The sequence below is a fragment of the Dermacentor variabilis genome, chromosome 11 (genome assembly GCF_050947875.1).
Source record: "Dermacentor variabilis isolate Ectoservices chromosome 11, ASM5094787v1, whole genome shotgun sequence".
NCBI classification, from domain to species: Eukaryota; Metazoa; Arthropoda; class Arachnida; order Ixodida; family Ixodidae; genus Dermacentor; species Dermacentor variabilis.
Window position 1 is genome coordinate 86,393,898 of NC_134578.1, and position 20,462 is coordinate 86,414,359.

The 20,462-nt window shown below is 48.5% G+C and overlaps 1 protein-coding gene across 1 annotated transcript; it reads right to left on the reverse strand.

Moving 5' to 3' along the window:
• Window positions 1–214: 214 nt before the first annotated feature.
• On the reverse strand, window positions 215–20,184 carry LOC142563805 (uncharacterized). Its single transcript, XM_075674425.1, has 3 exons — window positions 19,831–20,184; window positions 4,353–4,462; window positions 215–3,395 (listed from the first exon to the last, which is right to left on the reverse strand). The coding sequence occupies exons 1-2, from the start codon at window positions 20,051–20,053 to the stop codon at window positions 4,368–4,370; spliced, it is 318 nt and encodes a 105-aa protein (XP_075530540.1). The 5' UTR covers window positions 20,054–20,184; the 3' UTR covers window positions 215–3,395; window positions 4,353–4,367.
• Between the last annotated feature and the right edge of the window lie 278 nt (window positions 20,185–20,462).

Here is a 20,462-nt window from a genome sequence, read left to right on the forward strand (position 1 = left end):
TTTCATGCTGAATCTTTTTTTTTAGAATCGGATAATAAGTGAATTATTAATGCATAATCTATATATAACATATGTGATTCTCAGTAGCCAAGAATCACGTGCGCGGATTTCTGTTCTCATTGCTTGAGACAAAGTGACACAATCAGTTGCACCTAAAGCAGAAATCGAGTGAATCGGAAAGGGAAAGAAAAGAGAGAGAGAGACAGGCACGCCGTGAAGGCCTAATGAATTCTTTTATTTTCATTATAGCAGGATAAGTTTAACACTTTATACATACTAGCACAGAGCAGGACGACAAATATTTATGCGCTTCAGATGGTCACCGGAACAATAACGCACAAGAAAAATATTCTCCACCAATACAACGTGCAAACATATATGAAGTCCAAAGATTTAAGTACGATGATGAAAAACAAAGCATGAACATCGTTGATGAATAATATTTATCATGTGAAGTATGATGCATACGGTATCACATTCAAGTCAGCGAGCGCTTCACGGTACGACAAGATGTTAAACCACACAGCGACATCAGATAACATAAAAATATTACTGCTATCTGCTGTAACAGTACTAAAGAATGTACAACCATAAAAAATCAATGAATTAGTTTTCTTTTTACAAGCACATGAGAGCGGGGCCAGGTTTATAAAAAAAGTTCGGTTGGTACCTTGGTAAGAGCTTGAGATTACAAGGAAGAAGCACCACTCGCATACGTGCACACACAAACACACAATAAAGGGCTCCCCTCCCCCTCCTCCCTTTGTGTCACACGAGCGGTTTGTGAAAAGGCGAGTTCTTTTTCGGGTGTTTGTGCGTGTAAGCAAGCATGTTTCTTTGCGCTCTAAAGCTGTTAGCAAGATGGTTTACCAGCTAACCCAGGGACATGTTCTTCAGTCCGCATAACCGTGAACTGCGGAAATCGTTCACAGCAGACAGCGAGATCGCAATACACACAGTACTGACCTAAACGAGCGATATGGGTTTTCGGTGTAACGTTGACGAGAACTTAGCATTGCATCGCTGCAGGAATGAACAAAGGGCTGTCGTTCATGCCTCTTGAATATGCACAGGCTCAGACGGGAAGCATTGCATCAAGGACCAGGCGGATAGGTGCCGATTTTCACATCTAACAAAGCACATTTAAGACATTTCTGAGCCAGCCATAACAAACTTGCTTTTTGATACGGTGGAAAAAAGAACAAGCAAGGAATCATTTTGAAGTGGGAAAAAGTCGGCGGTAGTAAGCCGAGGCTCAGTAACAAATAACTTGCGATGCACCGTTTAGAGCTGGCCCTACATTCGAATAAAAAAAGTATCATGTATTGGGTGTAACGGAGCCAACTATCACCGCATCACGAATTTCTTGATGTCTGCTTACTTTTGTCCCCACCAAGTCAGCAATACAAGTAGTGGAGCAATAAATGCAAGAGAAGCTGCTACCATGCCGTGTTCACTGGCATTTAGAAACTAAGAAATCATGACGAGTGCGCTGATACGCTATCAATGTTACAACTATAGAATTCGCTCTTACGTTACGCTCTTGTGGCCCCTATTGAAACGAGGCAGAGCGTCCGAAAGCACATATCTGCAGTGTCGAGCTGTGAAGGAACACTTGTGGCCATTTGCCGTTTGGCCAACACAAGACCATTCGACCAACTTAAAAGGACACATTAACGAAGCCGATTAATTATTTAGCTTTTACATTATAACGATCTCTTGATTTCAACAGACAAAAAAACAAACAACGAGCACAGCAGGCGTAATGATCATAACGTGTGAGGGATATACAATGTGAACGCCTGTGCGTTATAAAGCACTCTACATATCACCACCTTCCACCAGCACCAGCCGATAAGTACAAACAAACAAAAACATACTTTGGCAGTTAATAACGCTTATTGTGTCGCCTATGCTCAAAAAAAATAGTTCTACCGAGTATTCTAACATATATTTTCGAAATTTCAGAATATAGCTGTACAAATTGAGTTTTCACAGGTTGGAGGCATCGCGTGGAGAAGGTCGCTCACGGAACAAAAGAATGTAGACAGAGAATACAAAGCCTGAGCACATGGCGCTGTAATTTTTCTGCACAAACAGGTTTCCTCGACGCTTTCACGCTGATTTTGCTGCTAAAGATGGGCGTAAAAAATCACTGACTCGTGTAGTGTTTGAGCATGCGCAAGATAATAATTATTTCATCTAATTGAAGCACGTGCTCAGGCTACAAGAAGACTTTCACTGACAACACTTTGTCAGGAAGCGACCATCTTCTGGCGAGTGCCTCAGAGATCGTTGTTGATTTGTACACATTTTTTCAATAAAAACATTGCCCATCCGATTGCATAAATATAACGGACATTAAAATACTGATGAGTACAAAAAATAATGAAATTGTGTAAATAAGAAATTTGTATGTACACGTCATATTCCATTACGATCACCGCGTTTCTTTGTGTCAATAAAGAAGCGAGTGATAGTTTGGTCATCTGATAACTCTGCGTCGTCCGCACGAGACGGCTGCAAAAATGGCAGTGCGCGACAGACTTAGGGTTATGTTATAGGTATCGTCTATGCGCTGCACGCTAGTGCATCTGCACCTGCAGAGCCCTCTTCGCTTTCTTTTTCGATAATGGACTGCCTCTCACGAGGAATACGGTGTTCTTAAGACGGAATATTTCGCCCTTTATCGTAGACAGCAAACATTGAGCGTGTTTTTTTTTTTTTTTTTACCGGATGGTGCGCTGCAGCAAAACAAAAAAGAAATTGAGGAGAGCTTTACGAAGGGTTTTCATAACAAAGTGAATCGAGCAACTCTTTTCTTCTTCGAAGCCACGCAACCGTTTTTCGCAGTGACCTTTTCGGCGCACCCCCTATATTGTGGAAGCTTCTCTTTAGACGGAATGATATTGCACATTGTACACGTAGTCATCGTGCCAATATATTCTCTCTAGGAACAGTGTTGAATCTTTCTCCAGAACGCAGTTCAAATGAGCGAATGGATTGTAGATGTAATTGTGGTCAAGAAGTTATAACGCTGCGATCATAACTCTATTCCATACAATAGTTAAATGCACTCTGTCTGTGCTGTTGTGTTGCCGCATTGTAATATAACAGACGTTTAGAAGCAGTGTTCTAGGTGCGATGACAGCCGAGTTCAACAAAGGATCGTACAGGCTATAGCGAAGTTCTAGTGGGCTACCACGGCAGTGTGAGAGCGTGTGGTAGCAAGGACCGTCCTGTACAGGTTTATATATATATAGCGGGAAACACTATAGGAATATATCAATCAAGAAAGGATGCTTTTAGTCGATGAACACCTGTGGTGCCTTGAAGCCAGTGAAGACGAGCTTGCGTGGCTTGTCTTGTCTGGAGAGTTCATGTATTACGGAAACCTGAAATGAGCAGAAAGTAAATCGATATATACAAAACAAATACAGCCTGCACAGACAGCAAATATGACGCATTTTTTGCAATGCGAGTCAGGTGCTGAGACGGAGTACACCTTGCCCTTGCCCCATAAAACATCATGAACGGACTATATCGGGACCTTATTGAAATCTTTACACACCGCTGCATTTCTCACCATGTATAGATATCCCGTGGTCGAAACAATGTTATTTTTTGTTGGCTAATAGGGCGACTTCGTTATGACCTAAATGGCATTTTCGCTCGTCTTAAAATTGATGCCCCTCCTACATAAACGTGAAGGGGCACTAAGCGATATGTTGGTAGATAGTAAATTCAAAGCAGCTAATGACTCGTACAACTTGAAACATAAGTGCACCTTGGCAACGCGCTAACATCGAGGGACAACTACGCTCTAAAAAAGGTTTATACACCATTTGGGGCTTATCTTGTCCCCAAACAATAATCGTCATCTGCCTTGCTTGCGTTTCCTCTCTTGAAAACTCGGCGCTTGCTACTTTCCTGTCGAGAATGCTGTGTCAAGCTGATAACGCGCAAGTCGTTCATTACTAGGTGGTACCGGACTCGCAGCGTTAAAGAAATGAAATACGGGCAAGATAGATGACGATTATTGTTCGAGGACAAAATACAATCCAGAGGGTGTATACATTTTTTAGAGTGTAGACTTAGAAATAATTACAGTCTAAGTATTTTTAGCGAGCTATGGGGACCCTCTGCCCACGCGCAGTTGGATTCGGGCTTTAGGCGAAATTTGCCGACGCAGTTTTAAAATGTCTGGGACCAAACAGATCGTCGAGAAAGTTCTTTTGCGCAATATTTTATTGGAGAGCTGCCCTCAGTGCGCCAATTTACTGTATATTTCAAAGTCGCAACAGTTGAATTCTTTTTTGCCCCGAAAGTTGAAAATGATATGTTCTACTCACAGCAGTCAACGGTGGTCAGTAGGGAGTCCTCCCCGTTATCTCAGAGCGCCCCAGGACCTCGTCACATCTTCCTTTGAAGGAACAGCCCTTGTCTTTCTGTCTGTGTGAATCTGGAAAATATGAAAGGAAATGCGACTCATTAGTAATTGTTATTGTTGCTATTGTTGATGTTTCTTCTTATCAATGTTTATAATGATGTTAAACATCTATAGCGATTGCTCTGTCGACGCTAGAAATTTCAAAATATGGACAGTTAAGAGGAGCTTTTAGAGAACGGACATCATATATATGATGTCCGACGATGATATGACGGACATCATATATATGGACATTAACAGAAAGCCACAAATATGTTTCAAATCATTAGGTGTTTAGCTTTATGTATGCCCGCAATACATTTTTTTTTGTTCGTCAGTTCTGCCGTCTAAGCAATCAACCGAGATGTCTAATACTATTCACTCCACAAACCCCGCGTACAAAACTCTTGCTACATCGTACTGCAAATGAATTCCGAGAACACAGAGTGTTGACTAATCCTGCCGGGGTCTTCCGCGTGTGGCGATATCTTCATTAGTCTTTTTTTGAGGATCTCCTCATAACTTGCAAGAGGGAAAGCGGCTAACCAAAAGGCGCCGGTGGAAAAGCGACCGAACGAGAATTTTAGTCTGGGACTACACTTACGTACATCGACGAAACACTAAAGCGATCACTGTTTATTGAGCTGTTAATTATGAGGAGCGAGGACAAAAATCCAGCAGGCGAGCAGGCTCGTGCTACTCTCATCCGCACCTGCTGTTAGCACAAACCCTTCTTATTTATACGAATTCTGTCACCTCACGTATATGATAGCGTCATCGGGTGGTGCATGGACGCATGCCGTCTTGTTTGTAACTCTACGGAAAACCCACGAGACAGAAGTGTGCGCAACCAATAAGACAAAGCACAATTTTTTACTAACCACGCAGGCAGAAACATTAGTTTTTTTTTTCGTTATCATTACGTTTGATGGCTCCAGTTTTGGTTATCGTCACTATTAAAGGTAACAATAATCATTGTTATCAGCACCAAAGCAATGGGTCATGACCCTGCTATGGGCACGGCAACTGTCTCGTTCGTGGGCAACAGCTAAGCAGCGGAGCACGAAAAGTCACCAGCCTTCAGCATTCCCAGCCGGCCTCTCTTACTTGTAGTAAGTAAAGCACAGTGCTTCTTATTCTGCTGGTCTGTCAAAAAGTGGTGCATCCATCATGACATCACCGATGACGAACGCGCGCAAATATTTTTTCAAAGTTATTGTACATGCATTCGATTGACTATTGGCATGATTGTCTGCGCGAAAAAGGCACAACCACACAAACACATTTACATGACCTGCACTCGTCTTGTGAATGCGTCCTAGTGCGTGTGTTTGTTTTTTCGTGAGGTAATCATGTCGACGTAGATGTGCCAATTATCCCACCAAGACCATCCTGTTTATTAGAGTTCCTCGAGAATGCATGCACCCAACGCGCTTGGGCTTCAAATCTAAAAAATATACTGGAGCTATCCGTCATCGCAGCAATGCAACATTTGTTCACAACTCTGTGGCGCAACCAACATCAATCCGAGTATACGAGTTCAACGCCGGGGTCCAGCGATGCCATCATATTTACAGCCCCACGAAGCAGCCTCCTGTGTGTGTCTTTGCAGTGGCATCTCTCAGACGCCCGTAGCAACCCCTCGGTTTCTCACGGCCTTCGCAAGAGCGAGCATGCTTGCTCGCGCAGCTGATCGCTGCAACCGGCCCGACAGTGCTGCTGAAGCCCGCGGGGCGCAGCTGAGCGGCAAATCCAGGGCGCCCGTTGGTTGGTGGGGTCCGCCCGGGCGCTCGAGGGACCGGTTGGCGGGGCGGCGGCCCATCATTAGGGAGGGCGGCAGAGGGGGGCCCCCTTCAGGCCGGGGACACGCTGGCAACGGTCGCCTCCCGCCACCACCCACCCCTCCTTCTCGACCCCCCCCCTCCCACCGCAACCCATCTCTCTCGACGTGCAAACCTGTCCCCCTCTTCATCGTACCCTCGCCTCAGCCGCCGCAGAGAAGCACGACGACGCCTCGTCAGCCAGCGACGACGCGAGCACGAGAGACGTCGCACCTGTGCGCTGACTTCGTTCCCCCCCTACCCCCCCCCCCGCCACCGCACAAGCTTTTGCTAGCGTGCTGCTTCAATTCTGGTTTTCGTATTTGCCACGCCCGGCTGTTGCTGCAGTAGCGGCGGGGGAACTGCTGCACTAACTCAACACCGCCCTCACGCGTCCAGTCTCTCCCGAGCAGCGAGAACCACGCTTGTTGTACACTCGGCGAAAAGCCATGTGGCCGTCACGTGCTCCAGGGAAACAAGTGCACCCCCCCCCCCCGCACCCCTCCGGGCACCTGCCATGCGATGGTGTGGTGACTCCCGTCGGGGTATACCCCTCGGCTGGGCCGATGGTGTACGACTCCCCGTCTCCCTGATGCGGAGAGCGCGACGCGGCGGTGCGACAAGTTGCCGAAAGATACGAGCTCTGGCTGGTTGAGATAAACGTGCTTGTGCGAAACCCTCGTGTGTGTGTGTGTGTGTGTGTGTGTGTATGTGGTTCCAGACGAGAAATGTTTCTGCGGGTGAAGGAAAAAAAAATCAATTTCATCATAAGGGCGGAGCAACGAATGCGATAGCAACCATGTTAGAATGTACACGAAGAGTAAGACTCGTAACTTTAGTGAGAGTATGAATTGAAGTAAGCATAAGCAAAGTAAAAAAAAAAAACGAGGTGTTGTGTTTGCGGTCATCCGATTTATCCTTGCCATCGGACAATTTATGTTGGTTAATGAAGGACAACGACTTCGTTAGCAACTTTACCAACACTTATCAGCATTGGTATATTTCAAACCTCTTTCCTGGGCCGATTCCGGAAGTAGTGGACAGCCGCGCAAATAAAAATACATCAATTTCGGGTTTGAGCTTAGTTATTGCTTCGCTCTTTTAGTGTTCAAGTCTGAGAATATTTAAGATAAATGGCATGCACTCTCGGTCCTTTGTTTAATGACACTTTCTTATGGGCCGCCATTCTCAAAATCCCAAAGAATAAATTTGTCAAAAACATGTTGCATGGTACGAGCAACTTTAGTGATACAACGGTGTGGAAGTACACCTGCATACACCACACCTCACATAGCATGGCGTGGTATATAGCATACATATGCCTAAATAATATGGAACCTCACGGCGACGCCGACGACAAACATTCGTTTGGAGTGTCCAAGTTATTGCTATTGCAACAAAAAAGTAAAAGAAAAGCTGCAGATGCCCATTGCTGTTTGAATATAACCATAGCGGGTTTCGCAAAGATACCCCCGGTCTACTTGCAGGCGGAGGTAAACGACAGGAGTCTCTGTTGCGCACCTTTGCACCTACATAGGCTGCATGAATACCACGAAATAAAACTGCGGGCTGCCTTAAGTGAACGTAGAGATGTCGCCGCAGTAGCTCTCCATCGTGTTGAGTCATTCGTGATACCTGACTTGGAACGTACGTACCGTGTTAAATGTTAAAATGGAATGCTTAAGCAGATCATTAAGGACCATAGCGATATTCGAGAAAAGAAAATTGTGGCACGCACTGAAAACCTACGAAAAAAAAAAAAACGTTCAGAAAGCACATTCGAAGCCTGCAGCATTAAATGCACTGTACTGCAGCGATTACTTTCCTAAGAGGGAAAATTGTTGCTAATGCTTGTTTGAGTGCATAAGGCATCCCATAATGTAATGTGGAATGTATTTCTTATTGCATACGCTTAAAGCAAGTTCCGGAGGGAAAAGAAATGAAGAGATTTGCCACTTGAAATAAGCTTTCAATGCTCTTGAATACTGAATAGCTTACCTTTTCATTTGCACTCAAAATTAGATAAGTACTGCGTTTTTTAAGTTATCGCACTATTACAATCTTTGATAATATTTTGATCTTTCCTGCAAAGTGGCCGATACTGCAGGTATAAGAAGGAAGGCAGCACACGAGCTAACTCGGACGGACGCAAAAAAATAAAAAGAAAAGTTGGAAGTGACGGTGAAAAAAGAACAATCACCACTGCGAACTGACACAAACAGAAAACGAATCAGCAGCGCAATCCCAGTGAGCGCTGACAGGCCATCACTGCCCGATTGCGCACAATCTTTTGACAGCTCCCAAAAGAGGAGGATGAAAGAGAGACAGCTCCTAAAGCGTCGCAAACTAGTCCTCCGAATTCACGGAGAAGAAAAGCAGACGCAAAAGAAAAAGAACAGTGAGATATATAAAAAAAATGCGGCCGAAGTGCGCAACGAATGCTTCGCCTAAAAGAAAGCCGTTATTCATCGCGCGGGACAATGGTGCAGTGGCTGGCCGTGCCGTGAGGCGAATATTAATCGGCATAGGTGCATCAGAACGCGCGTTGCAAGGCGTACGCGCTCAGCTTTTGTAATAGGAGCTGCGCGCAAGCCTGCCACCGCTCTAGCCTCTCGCGCGCGCGCCTGCAGCAGGTGTCCCCGCTTCTGCAAACGCTGGGACGTCCCGCGAACTGGTTGCCGATGCCGCGGCGGCCCCCGGGCACCCGAGGAGGAGAAGGAAGGAGGAGTAGGGTGAGGAGGAGGGCAAGGCCGTGTTTTGTACACAGTGCAAGGCACAGCAGCCAGCCGCCAACCGGTCGGTGCACCCGGCTTTCCCCGGGCGTCCCCGGGGACGCGTCATGCTCACGTCACTGCCACTCGGCACAGCAGCCCTGTAACTCCCCCCTCCCCCCACCCCTCAGCTATCAGTACCCCCGCAACTTCCCCCTACCCCCACGCACACACCCTTCACGCAGGCACTGATCACTACCCCCCTCCCCCCCTCCCGTCTTCTCGTGCAAGCAGCACGCGACGGGAACGCGCCTGCCTGGATAAGATCGCTCGGCTGTTGGGCTGGCCTGCAATGCGCGGTAGCTTTGTGCCCCCCCATTGCTCCCCGTTCCTCCCCCATCCGAAAGCAAGACGCACGCCTGGCCCCCTTGAACCTCCCTCCGCCCGGTTGGGGGCTCCCTTCTCTCCTGGTCCCCTTCGATTCCACGCGCCCTTGACGATCGGCACGCTCCGTTTCTCCTTTGAGCGAGTGTGTCTGAGAGGGAGAGCGAGGAGTTGGCGAGCTGCTCACATCGTGTAACATTCGCCTGCGCTGCCACGGGCAACATAGAGGGGGAAAGGACGCATCGGGTTATGATTATCACGAGCAAGCGCAGTAAGCCACGACGACGAGCTGTTCCGACTTAACCACGACGTTTAGCTGCACTCCTCGAGGCCCAACAGCCGTGGCGGTGATGGCTTCGCTCAAAGCGGGGGTCGGTCTGGCCCGTCTGATGCGCGAGCGATCTTTCTTCAGGGTCGCGAGGATGCGTCAACTCGTTTCCATCAGTTCGCGTCTCGTGCTAATGAAGAAATCCGCGAGGCGTCCCTTGCCTGACGCACTATCCGATGACATTCCGAGAACAGTAGTTCTTGGGCACACGCGAGGGAACACTCCTCCTGCTCATGTTGCCAAGCGAGCTCTTTCTGTCTGCAATGAAACCCTGCGAGGACTACATGGACTCCGCGTCTCTAGCTTCGTTGCAGCATGTGCAGCACGGAGAAAGAGTGCGCTGAACTGTTACGGTACTGCCTCGACTTTTAAAAAATGTCGTTATAATCCGTGGAAGTCCAGCATTTCTAGCCGCACTTATGATAAATGAAAGAAAGAAAAGCATTGTGAAGGATGTATGCACGGCGACTGTTTTAAATGAGATCACAGTGCACGTGGCGAACCACTTTCCCCATAATCTCTACAGGGTATTGTAACCTGCCAGCCACAACCATGTTTTTTCCTCCCGCCACTGCTGTACAGAGTCATTCATTAACTTCTGCATTGCACGTGTTGATGGCTTGCATCAAAGTTAACGACGAGTGCAATTATATCTTCGCAGCAACTATAACAATTTTTCCCGTCTTTAGACCGCACTCGTAATATATTAGAAATGACACAAGAAATATGACCGTAGATCAATTTGCATATAGCGAGGCCTTGATGTAGCTTGCAGGGAGGGGCATCAGTTTAAGCCATTCTGAAAACTGGCACGCTGGCTTTCCCGCGACACACAATTTTTAACAACGTGGAGACCAGAACATTGTAATATCGTGAATATTTAGCTACTGGTGCGCTGTTATTGTGTTAGGGAGGTACATGGTGTCGGTGAATCTTGCACGAAGGCGAGGCAATCACACTAACTACGCTCTAGCGAGCAGTTTGTCAGCGCGTGAGTGATCATATATTGAGCAACATGTACTATGCGTCATCACGGCGCTTTTCTGAAGGATCTATTGTACGCAGTTTCAGTTTTCAGTTTCAGTTTATTGAGCATTTGAAATTTTTTACAGAAGTAACTCTAGGAGGTCCCATAGTCAAAAATATAGTGCCGCAAAATATCTTCCACGTGTTGCCCACATCATTTACATGCATGTCTTCCACCGGCATGCGACGTTTAGAATGCATTCGTCACCGGAGAAATGAGCCTATTATATGTAGTTTGCACATTTTCACCATGTAAGAAAGGCACCGACACTACGAAACGCCTCGGCCATGCATTTCTGCTTAAAACGGTAAGAAAAGAAAGAAAAATACTTTCGCAGGAGCGAACACACGTTGAAGACGAATATTCCAGACGGGTCGGGAATTATAAATATACTGGAACAGCAGTCACGCTAGAAGAAAATAAACGCCAAGGAAAAATGACGTTTGCGCGTTCGTGTGGGTGTTTCTTTTTCTTCGCGGTCCTTCGTTCCTGCCTCCGTTCCTTTCTCAATTTGGCGTTTTTCCAGCACCTACAAGATCACTGAGGTCTCTCAGGGCTCAACACGAAGGCCCGTCACATTCGGTATACTGCTTCCGCTTGCACACATACAGGGTGTACACTCCGTAAATTGAGGGTCTTTCCGCGCACTCGCGAGCTACGAGCGCTATTTCGCAGGGGGCGCTAACCCGACAACGAATCGGCGCCACAAACGACGTCCCCGGGACAAGATGGAAGCGTACGCCCCAGCTAGGAATCCGGAGGCGCACCCCCGAAAGTGGGGCCCATGGCGCGCGCCTCCGTCGTCGTCGTCGGCGTGGCGTCTTCCGGGAACGGGTCCGCGATCACATTCGCGGAACGCGACGCGGTCGGCAGCTGCATTTCTCCGCGGCGTGCGTACTCGGCTCTTGTTGCGCGGCGGTGGGGCAGGCCGAGGTTATATACACGAGGGCCACGCCTCGCTCGTCTCCTTGCGGCGAGTTCTCCGCGTTACAACAGCGCATGCGCCGCAGCATCAACCGGGAAGTCACGATCGCACCGCGCCAGTGACGCAACGAGCGGCGGGGAAGCAACGCGGTCCGCGCGGCACTGGTGGGTATTAGAAGCTCGCACGAGTTTCCCGGAAGAGGAACCGTTACGGTCTGTTGAGAAGTGCCTCCGAACACACGAGGTATGGTTGGTCGCTGCCGGCGGCGAGGCGGGTGATTTAGACCCTGTGAGACAACCAGAGAACGAAGCAGGGAGAGGCCTATAGTGTTGCTTCACGAATTACGAAACGGCGCCTCAAAATATCGAGCGCAGGAACCTCGTGTATTCTCCTACATCTTTTGTTGGCCAGCTCAGGACTGCTCAATGCTTCAAGCGGAAGCTCCACTGACTCTTCGAAAGGCTCTACACGGAAATGAGGAACATGTGTATAAACAGACAGACGTGTACGCATTGTAAGAGTGCGTGCAGCACTTTTGCACGACCTTTTTTTCCCGCGAAGCATGTGTTATGTATATTGGGTGCAGAGCGTGTCTTCATTTTAGAATTGTGTGACAATGGCTTCGCTGTTAGGCTTTCTTCTTTTCCTGCGCATTGCCTCAGACACTGAGGCGAGTAATCCATCACGATAGCTTGAGGCTTTTAGGCGTGTAGCTTGTGCTTGAAGACTGCCATTTAGTCGGTGGTGGCCGGAGCAGTCTAATGCATTAGAGAAGCAGGCCTGAACAATAGCCCTCTTTAGTAGTTTACTGCATGCTGTTTCACTGCAGTTCAGTGTCTGCAGTTTTCAAGCACAAGTTACACGCGTAAACACCTCGGGTTATCCTGACGGATTGCTCGTCTCAGTAGCTCAGTCAATCCACAGAAAGAGAGAAAAACGGTAACAGCGGAGCCATGGCCAGCGAAGAGCTGCCCACAGAAAGGGACCGTAAGGTCGCGTTAATTCCATACAACCAGCAAATGACCCATCGACTTAAATCGGTGAGCTGGTTGGTGTACGTGTATTGTTTTCTGCCCCACGCAAGTTTTGTTCCATATCAGAGAAAAGCACCCCTATCAAGAAAACAAAGCCCTGTGTGAAGTAAGCACTTGCCCTCGTTTTTTTTCGGCGTCCCTTGTCCCGCTTCGCGCTGCACCACACAGTCTAAAATAGAAAACTAACTAGCCCAAACCATTACCCTTCTATGTCTTCATAGAGCAGAAACGGAAGCTATGTGAGGTTCTGCTATGGAGTGCAAGATGAATGATACAATATTTGGCTTCTGACCTTCTTACTAACTCATGTTGTCAAAAGGGCAATGTGTTTCTCAAGTTGAGGCGCAATTATAACTATTCGTTGAAAACGATGGCCGGTGCACGGCTAAAGGTTCAGCCTGTGGATAAGTAGGACCGGGCACATAAATAACGCTTTACATCAATCAGGTAATAGAGGAAATGTAGCAAATTAGGTGGGATTTAAACAACCCAGAACGCCATTCAAATGTACGCCTGTGAATGACACGTGCTTGAGCTTGCAGAGGAAGACTTCTTTCGTCACTCCACTGCAGCAATGACCAAATCCGTTTATGCTCGCTCTGTCCGGGAAGTGCGATGATATACTAAACTTCTACAGTAAATGGAATGCTGGAATCAAAATTTACGGTAATAAGTGAAGGAATTCAATGCCAGGATCGAGGTGTGTCCCACGTGGACAAGTGTCAAGATTTCTATTCATTGAAGTTTAGATTTGATCAGACACAGAGTTTCCGAGCAGGCTTAATGAAAAAGGTGGGTCGAACTACACGGAGCATTATGGTTGAGTTATCCCGAGGTGCTGAGGAGAATTGAAGGCTACGAATGCACGGACAAGTTACCGACAAAGGCAGTGAGACTTCGACAGAGAACCGTACACGAACCTGCAACACTGAAACTACGCGCATGGGGCCATGTCAAAGGAAGCTGCCGGCCATGGAGGAAGGAAACTGAAGAGAGGCCCTACCACCTCCGCGCGCTAGGAGAAAAGTGTGGAGGAAATGACGTAGTAGGTTCTCCTTTGTTTTGCTGTTCTTTTTATTTCTTTGCTGTAGTGGCCCCGGATTTCGGGCCACAATGGCGGCTTTGTTATTGTTCTGTGCGCTCACACGTGTAGCTCCGTAGGTTTCGTACCGTGGCAAAGGTGCCGTGCGGGCAGGTTTGCATTGCTCTCCGCGTTTTGTTGCGCTGAGTTATCTGGACCGTGCTCTACCGGATGTTGCTGTGGCCAGGTGGGACAGGAGGAACTAAAGTTCGTGAAATGAACACGCATGCAACGCTGTACGCTATGTACTGCGCCACGGCAATGGGTACGGATGAAGGAATATTCGCGGGAAATGTTGCCCTCTTTCGCGGAATCATGCGAACGTGCTAACGATTGCTTCGTGTTGCTGCAGAGCGCGCGGGTCCGAGCAGCACGGTTGCGCGCAGCGCGGCGTGGTTTCGCGAGAAATGTAAACAAGAGAGGAGAGCTGGCCCGATAGGCGGAGCAACGCCATGAGCAACGCCAATTTCCGGCTTCACTTAAGCTTCACAAAGAGTGACGTCAGGGCCTCTCCTTAGTTTCCTTCCGCCGTGCTGCCGGCACAAGCTTGGCTGAGTTATCACGTCCGTTCTCTTGTTCCAAATAAATTGCGAAACCCTTACGGGCCTTGATGACCGCCACAGTTATCTGCCGTCTTCAACGTCACCGTAAGCGAGAGCCCCCCCCTTTTCCTGACACCCGTGAGGGGACGCCACCGTATCTAGCAGGTGGCCTATAGCCTCTCGCGAAACCAGCAGCAGCAGGGGCGTTAACCATCCGAACGGACCACAAGCCGAAGCGCATGCTCGTGTTTGTAAACATGAGGAGGCAGGTCATCGCCGCTGTTCCTCCGCTGCCCTTCCACTCGCATGCGGGAAAGCGGAGGGGGGATTGCCCCCGATCGCAAGCGCGAGGTTAGGGGCATCTTGGGCCTCTCACCGAATACAGTCAAGCGGCTGCACCCTTCAAGAACTCGGAAGGGGGGGTCATGCGTGCGCGCACGCCCGAATCACCGGGTGACGGGCTGCCGTAAGGGGGGGGGGGGGGGGGGAGGCGAGCAGGCGTGTTCTCTGCCGCACGAAAGCAACTGAGTTGCGCAGCGGAATGATGTGGAGGGGGAGGGGGGGTTGAACATGTTGGCGATGCTGCTGGGGCTGCTGCAGGTTGAGAGAAAGCGCGGACTTCCCGCTCCACTGCGGGGCAATGCTCGCGACATTTCCGCGCGCGAGGGAGCAACCCGCTTGGCGAGGTGAGTACATGGAGGGGGGGAGTATACGGTAAGCGGCAGCGTTGGCCCCGTAGCGGCGGCAGCCGAGTCAACGTCCGGGGGCCATCAAGCTCAGTGGTGGGGGCACGCTCTTGAGCAAGAGGGGGGGGGGGGGGGTCGGTCACTCGCCGGTCAGCGCGCTCTCTCGTTGCGCGGAGCGTGCTGGGCGGCCGACCGAAACGGAAGACTCGAGATGCGTCCAGCCGTGAAGCGTACACGCGCGGCTTTACATTGCGTCGAAAAGGGAGCAGCGTTGCGGAGCTGCAAGCACGACTGGCTTCGAGATAATGCCGCTTTCGCTTTCGGTGCGCTATGCCGTGCGCGCTCGAGCAAGTTTGCCCTCCGGTGTTTGTATGAGCTTTTCTTCTTTTCTTGTTTTTTTGCGGAGCGGGAAATAAATAAATAAAACGCGATATACTAAATGCCACATTTTCGGAAACCTTACGAGTGGAAAGCAGCGAAAGGTTATCGCGGAGGTAAGACAGCACGGGGTGCGTTCCTGTCTTGTGCTTTCGAAAATGTACAGTACCACCATCCTGGACGATGTGGCAGCCCTGCAAGTAGGAGTATGGGAAGTTGGGTTCGGCTATACTATAAATAAATGCCTCTCGAAATACCTAGCCTCCGTTTTGGCCACATATATGATAATTTGTTTTCTAGCAATGCACATCTCAAAAGAAATGACCATGCGTGTTACAGCTTTAATAGAGTAATTACGCTTGTTTTCATGTGCTAAACATATTCCTGTATGAAGAGCCCTTCCTGCACTCCGGTAGCAGAAACCATGTATACCGTAGCAGTGCTTTATTAATGATTATGTTCACTATAAAAATACTTCTAATCGGTGATTTTTTTTTTTGTGTGTGTTTAGAAATGATCTACCTTATTTACTAATTCATCAGTCGGGGACATTGAGCGCACCTGCACTCTAGCGCGCGATATCGGCCACGAATTCACTTCCTCACCAAAACAATTCCCTTTCGTAACTATACAAACTTTCGTTGACTGCGATTACACACATTTATTTCATATCCAGTTCGCAAGAATACATGCTCTAAAGAAAACTACCCCAACTGATTAATTATCCTTGACTTAGTGGAGCTCGAACGACTTCACACATTCGCATCTGCATTCCATCGACCTCCACCTGCAGCTGAGTTCTTCCAGGCTCGCGACTACTGGAACGTAGGCCCTCTGTGCCACCTGTAGCTCGGTACGTCGTTTAGAAACGCCAGCGCCTTTCGCATTGGTACGGCAAGCAGCTAGCCCTTCTTGCAAATTGTGAGGCTGTGAGGAAGCCATGCAAAACCTTAGCTGCGACTGTTGCGGGTTTTGCGAACAGAGATGTGAACTCTCTTTTGTCCTTACTGAGTTGGAGAGCCATTCGATCTCTGAGCGCATAGTGTTCTTGCCTCTTGACCTCGGCTGACATCTACATGACACCTTTAAGACTACGGCGCTTATCTTTAAACCCGACAGGCTTGTTTCAAGGACTGCGATGAAAGCGCCTGCCATATTTTTATGCATATTTTCAGCCTAACAACTCATCAACTTCCATGTATGTTGCTTTGAATTGACGATTAGTAACTGGTGGTACCTTGATACGGATGTTGTGCGCTGCACAAAAGTGTTGGGAATGTAAACTGCTCGAATCAATAAATAGAAGATTACGCTATATGTATTTGATAATGAATACTGATTGTCCTTAAATGCTGCATTAAAAAAAAAGAAAACACTGTCAATAGAGGGACTGACCTGAACGCTTACCGAAAACAGCAGCAGCTAGGCGCAACGTGTCTTTCCTCGTTCTGACTGCATATTACATTGAGGCCGTACGAGCATCAGTACTTCAACGTAGATCATTAGGTGAAATATTTAGTTTGTCGTTGACACCTGGCTTTTTCAGTTCCAGTTTATTATTCGTTAACTTACAGTGAATGGGTTACATATAATATACAGACGAAGGGGTCCCAAAGTCATAAACAGCAACGCGACACACGGTTAATAAGAAAAGAAAAATAGAGACACGTGAGAAGAGCAACGATTTCAAAAAATGATGTGAAAACAAATTAGGAACAAGAAAACGAACAAACACAATGGTACGAAATACATTGTAAGAAAAATGGAACACGTGAAATACAGGTTCATATACAATGCTCTAGCTGCACGTTTACGGAAATATATGGCGAAATACTAGCAATACGTACAAATTACACACTGGAGTATGAGAAGCGATGTAAACTTAATTATACATGAAAAAATGCTTCAGGACATGCTTGAATACATGAAAGGATGATGAAGATTTGACGAAGTTGGGTAAATCAATCCATAGTTTTGTAGCCGTGAAGGATATGTCCTTTCTCCATTGTAAGAATGAACCATAAGTAGAAAATTGGAGTTGTGTGCAAACCTAGCGTTATTTTCTTTATTTATAACATACACAGAATGAACGAATTCGCATGAAAGCTCTTTAGTACGTAATTTGCAGAGCAAAATTATGAGACGATAGCTGGACAAGCTGGCCACAAGTATGTTGCGTTCACGAAGTAACGAATCAGCATTCGCATAAAAACTGCTGTTAGTAATAATTCATATTGCTTGGTTTCGAAAGGGCTGAATAGACGAAATATGACAGCAATAAGCATTTCCCCAAGTAACAATACCGTAACTAATGTGACTATGAATGAAAGCGAAGTATGAGGCTAATACGTTTTTGAGTTTATTTATGCTCTAGTAGAGAATGAAGACTTTTGCTTGATGAAGGAAATGCGCTGAGAAAACTTCAGGTTATGATCAAATTTGGTGTTCAGAAATGACACACTGTTGGAGACGGGGACGTGGTGTTATGTTGCGTATGCAAGGCTGCATTGTTTGACTTATTCGGAAAATAATGAACTGAGTTTTGAGAGAGTTCATAATGAAGCGGTAAGAATGACATGTATCATTCGACAACCACTGAAAGTTCATTGTTTAGTGCGTCTGCATGTTATTCCAGTTGACTGTGTTTCTGGGTACAAAACTGAATAACAAATAAATAGACAACATACGTGTAAGTGCAGGCAAACAAGTGAAATTAAGCACGATATTCGTGTCTCCACCGCTAAATAACGTCAACTATGGACGTCTTCTTGACACGCGTACAGCAGCACAAACTTCAGAGATTACAAGAACAGAAAAGTATGTTATACTTAACTACCGTTACTCAAGACAGCTGCCGCTACAAAGTTCTGAGGCGATGCCCACGCACCAAGTCGAGGTTCACGAGGCTTACGGCTGCCTATTTTAGCCGCTCGTTTCGTCTGCGCCTACTAGAGTTGCTATTCCCTTTCGGCCTATGAAATCACGCCCTCTGTCGTCGATTGCGAGGGAGCGTGCGCTATGAAATGCCGCGCCATTTGAATTCCGGTCGGGCAAGAGAGAGGCGCGCGACACCGCACCGTTCGCCAAAGCAACGACGCCAGCGTCGACGTCGCCGCACTGAGAGGAGGCCCTCGTTCCCTCTCTCTTCGACGGCCTTTCGACACGGCGGCCACCTCCGCTTCCCGCCAAAATTTGCCCCATTCGTCTCGGGGCCGTAACGGGTTACCGCGAAGAGCCAGCGAGTCCTGGCGGCGGCCTTTCCCGCCTTTTTTTTTTTTCTTTTAGCGTTTTTTTTTCCCGCGCCCAGCAGCTCGAAACGGCATTGGTTGTTTGGCCGCCTCGAGCAGGTGTTCCTGACTGGAAGCAGTGCGACGTCCCCGTCCAAAGCTAATCTGAAGTGGGGAGGCAAAAGAAGAAGTAAACGAACGGCTCAGGCGCCCCTATTCCGCGTATATGCTATGGGCTTTTGCATCTGCACCCGAGGTTTCTAAATGTCATGGACGAGCATATAGGTATGATTTCGCGCACCGAGTCATAGGCGCTATCCAGATTGCATCCGACTATCGCGGTTTATGAATGCCCATGAATAGCTGGGACATTTGAAGAATTTTGAACTGAAGACAACAGGGAAAGGCACGACAAGCCAGGGCGGGGTTGGCTTGCATACAAAAGTGAGAATTCTGCTAAGCACTGAAAGAGGCACCACTTCAGAATCTATGGGAGAATAGTTCGGTCTGCTCACTCGTGCAGGGTTTCTTCTCTGCATGTACGTGCATTTATTGGCGCGCATAAATCAACTGATCCTTAATTGCTTAAGTGTGCGCGTACAGCAATAGCACAGGTTGTTCTAAAGACGTGTCTGGATAAAATGAATGTTTAAGGTTTTTCTTCGGTGCACTTGTTTATGTCGTAAAACGCACTGTTATGGTTTGAACGCGTTGCGTTATTTGATGCTTCTTCTGGATTTAGACACGAACGAATATCTTAGTTCACGCGAAAATGACATTGCAGCCACCACCCGTTGCAGATGCCAGTGTTTGCAGCCGGCAATACAAATCACCACAACACTTTTTTTTTTTTTAATTTTGAAACTCTCCAGACTACCAGCATGTCTTCTGCCCGCTGTGCCGTTCTCAACCTGGACTCTAGAATCGTCGTGGCTCATGTCGACAAACGTTCGCAACCTTGTATTTCTGACCCCGTGAGGTGTACCAGAATATTTACACGGAAGCCGGAAAGACTCATGGACTAAATATAGAGAAGTAGAGGAAAGGAACAGGCGATTTTTTAATTTATTTTTTTTTTGGCGCGCGAACATAAATCTCCAACTAAAGCTTGCTTCGCGTGCGCATCGCGCAACCCGTTCGCCTGCCGAGACGCGGCAGGCGGAAGGGGGGGTTTCTACGTCACGCGACCGACTGCGCGCCCAGCTAGCGATGCGTCGCGCTGCGCACGTGCCTGGCGCGAGGCGCGCGCACTCCTCACCTGAGCCCGGCGACGCGTCGCTGCCCCAGCGGCGTTGCGTCCTCTTGTCGTCGTCGCCGCGCTGCCACTGGAATCGGCCCTGCATCGGCCGGTCCCGTCCGAAGTCGTAGTTCCAGGCCCGCGAGCTGTCCTCCTGCATCTTGTCCAGCGTCCGCCTCGTGCCCCTCTCCTCGCCGTCGTCGAACAATCGCCGGCACGCTCTGCTGCCGTGCGGCGATCCCATCGCGCGGGCTGTTCCTTGCGGGGCGAACGGGCGCGAAGCAGCTGATGGACGGCGGCGCGTCAAGTGTTGGGAAGATGCGGCCAGCCTTGGTCCCTCCACGCGGTCGATGTGGGCGCGCGCGTCAGATTCGTTTGGCGCCGATGGTTTCGAAGCCGGGTTCCCGGGCACCCATTGGCGGCCGCCTCCTCTCCCTGCCGACGCGACCTCGCTTCCTCTCTCCTCTTACTGGAGGGAGGCTCGATGAAGAGGGCGAGAGAAGGCGGCCGATGGAGGACGAGGAAGCCGCATAACCGGTCCATCGGTCGCTGCTCCGAGAGAGGAAAGTGGCGCGCCAGTTTGAAAAAACACGCGCGCCGTCGCGTTTGGTCGCGTGCCCGCCCGCCGATGAAAACACGGCCGACGGCGGCGA

Excerpts from the sequence above, each read along its gene's own strand:
- LOC142563805 (XM_075674425.1), bottom strand. The coding sequence starts at position 20,053 with ATGGGATCGCCGCACGGCAGCAGAGCGTGCCGGCGATTGTTCGACGAC. Across the intron at positions 4,463-19,830 it reads CGACGCGTCGCCGGGCTCAG|ATTCACACAGACAGAAAGAC; the intron begins GTGAGGAGTGCG and ends CATATTTTCCAG.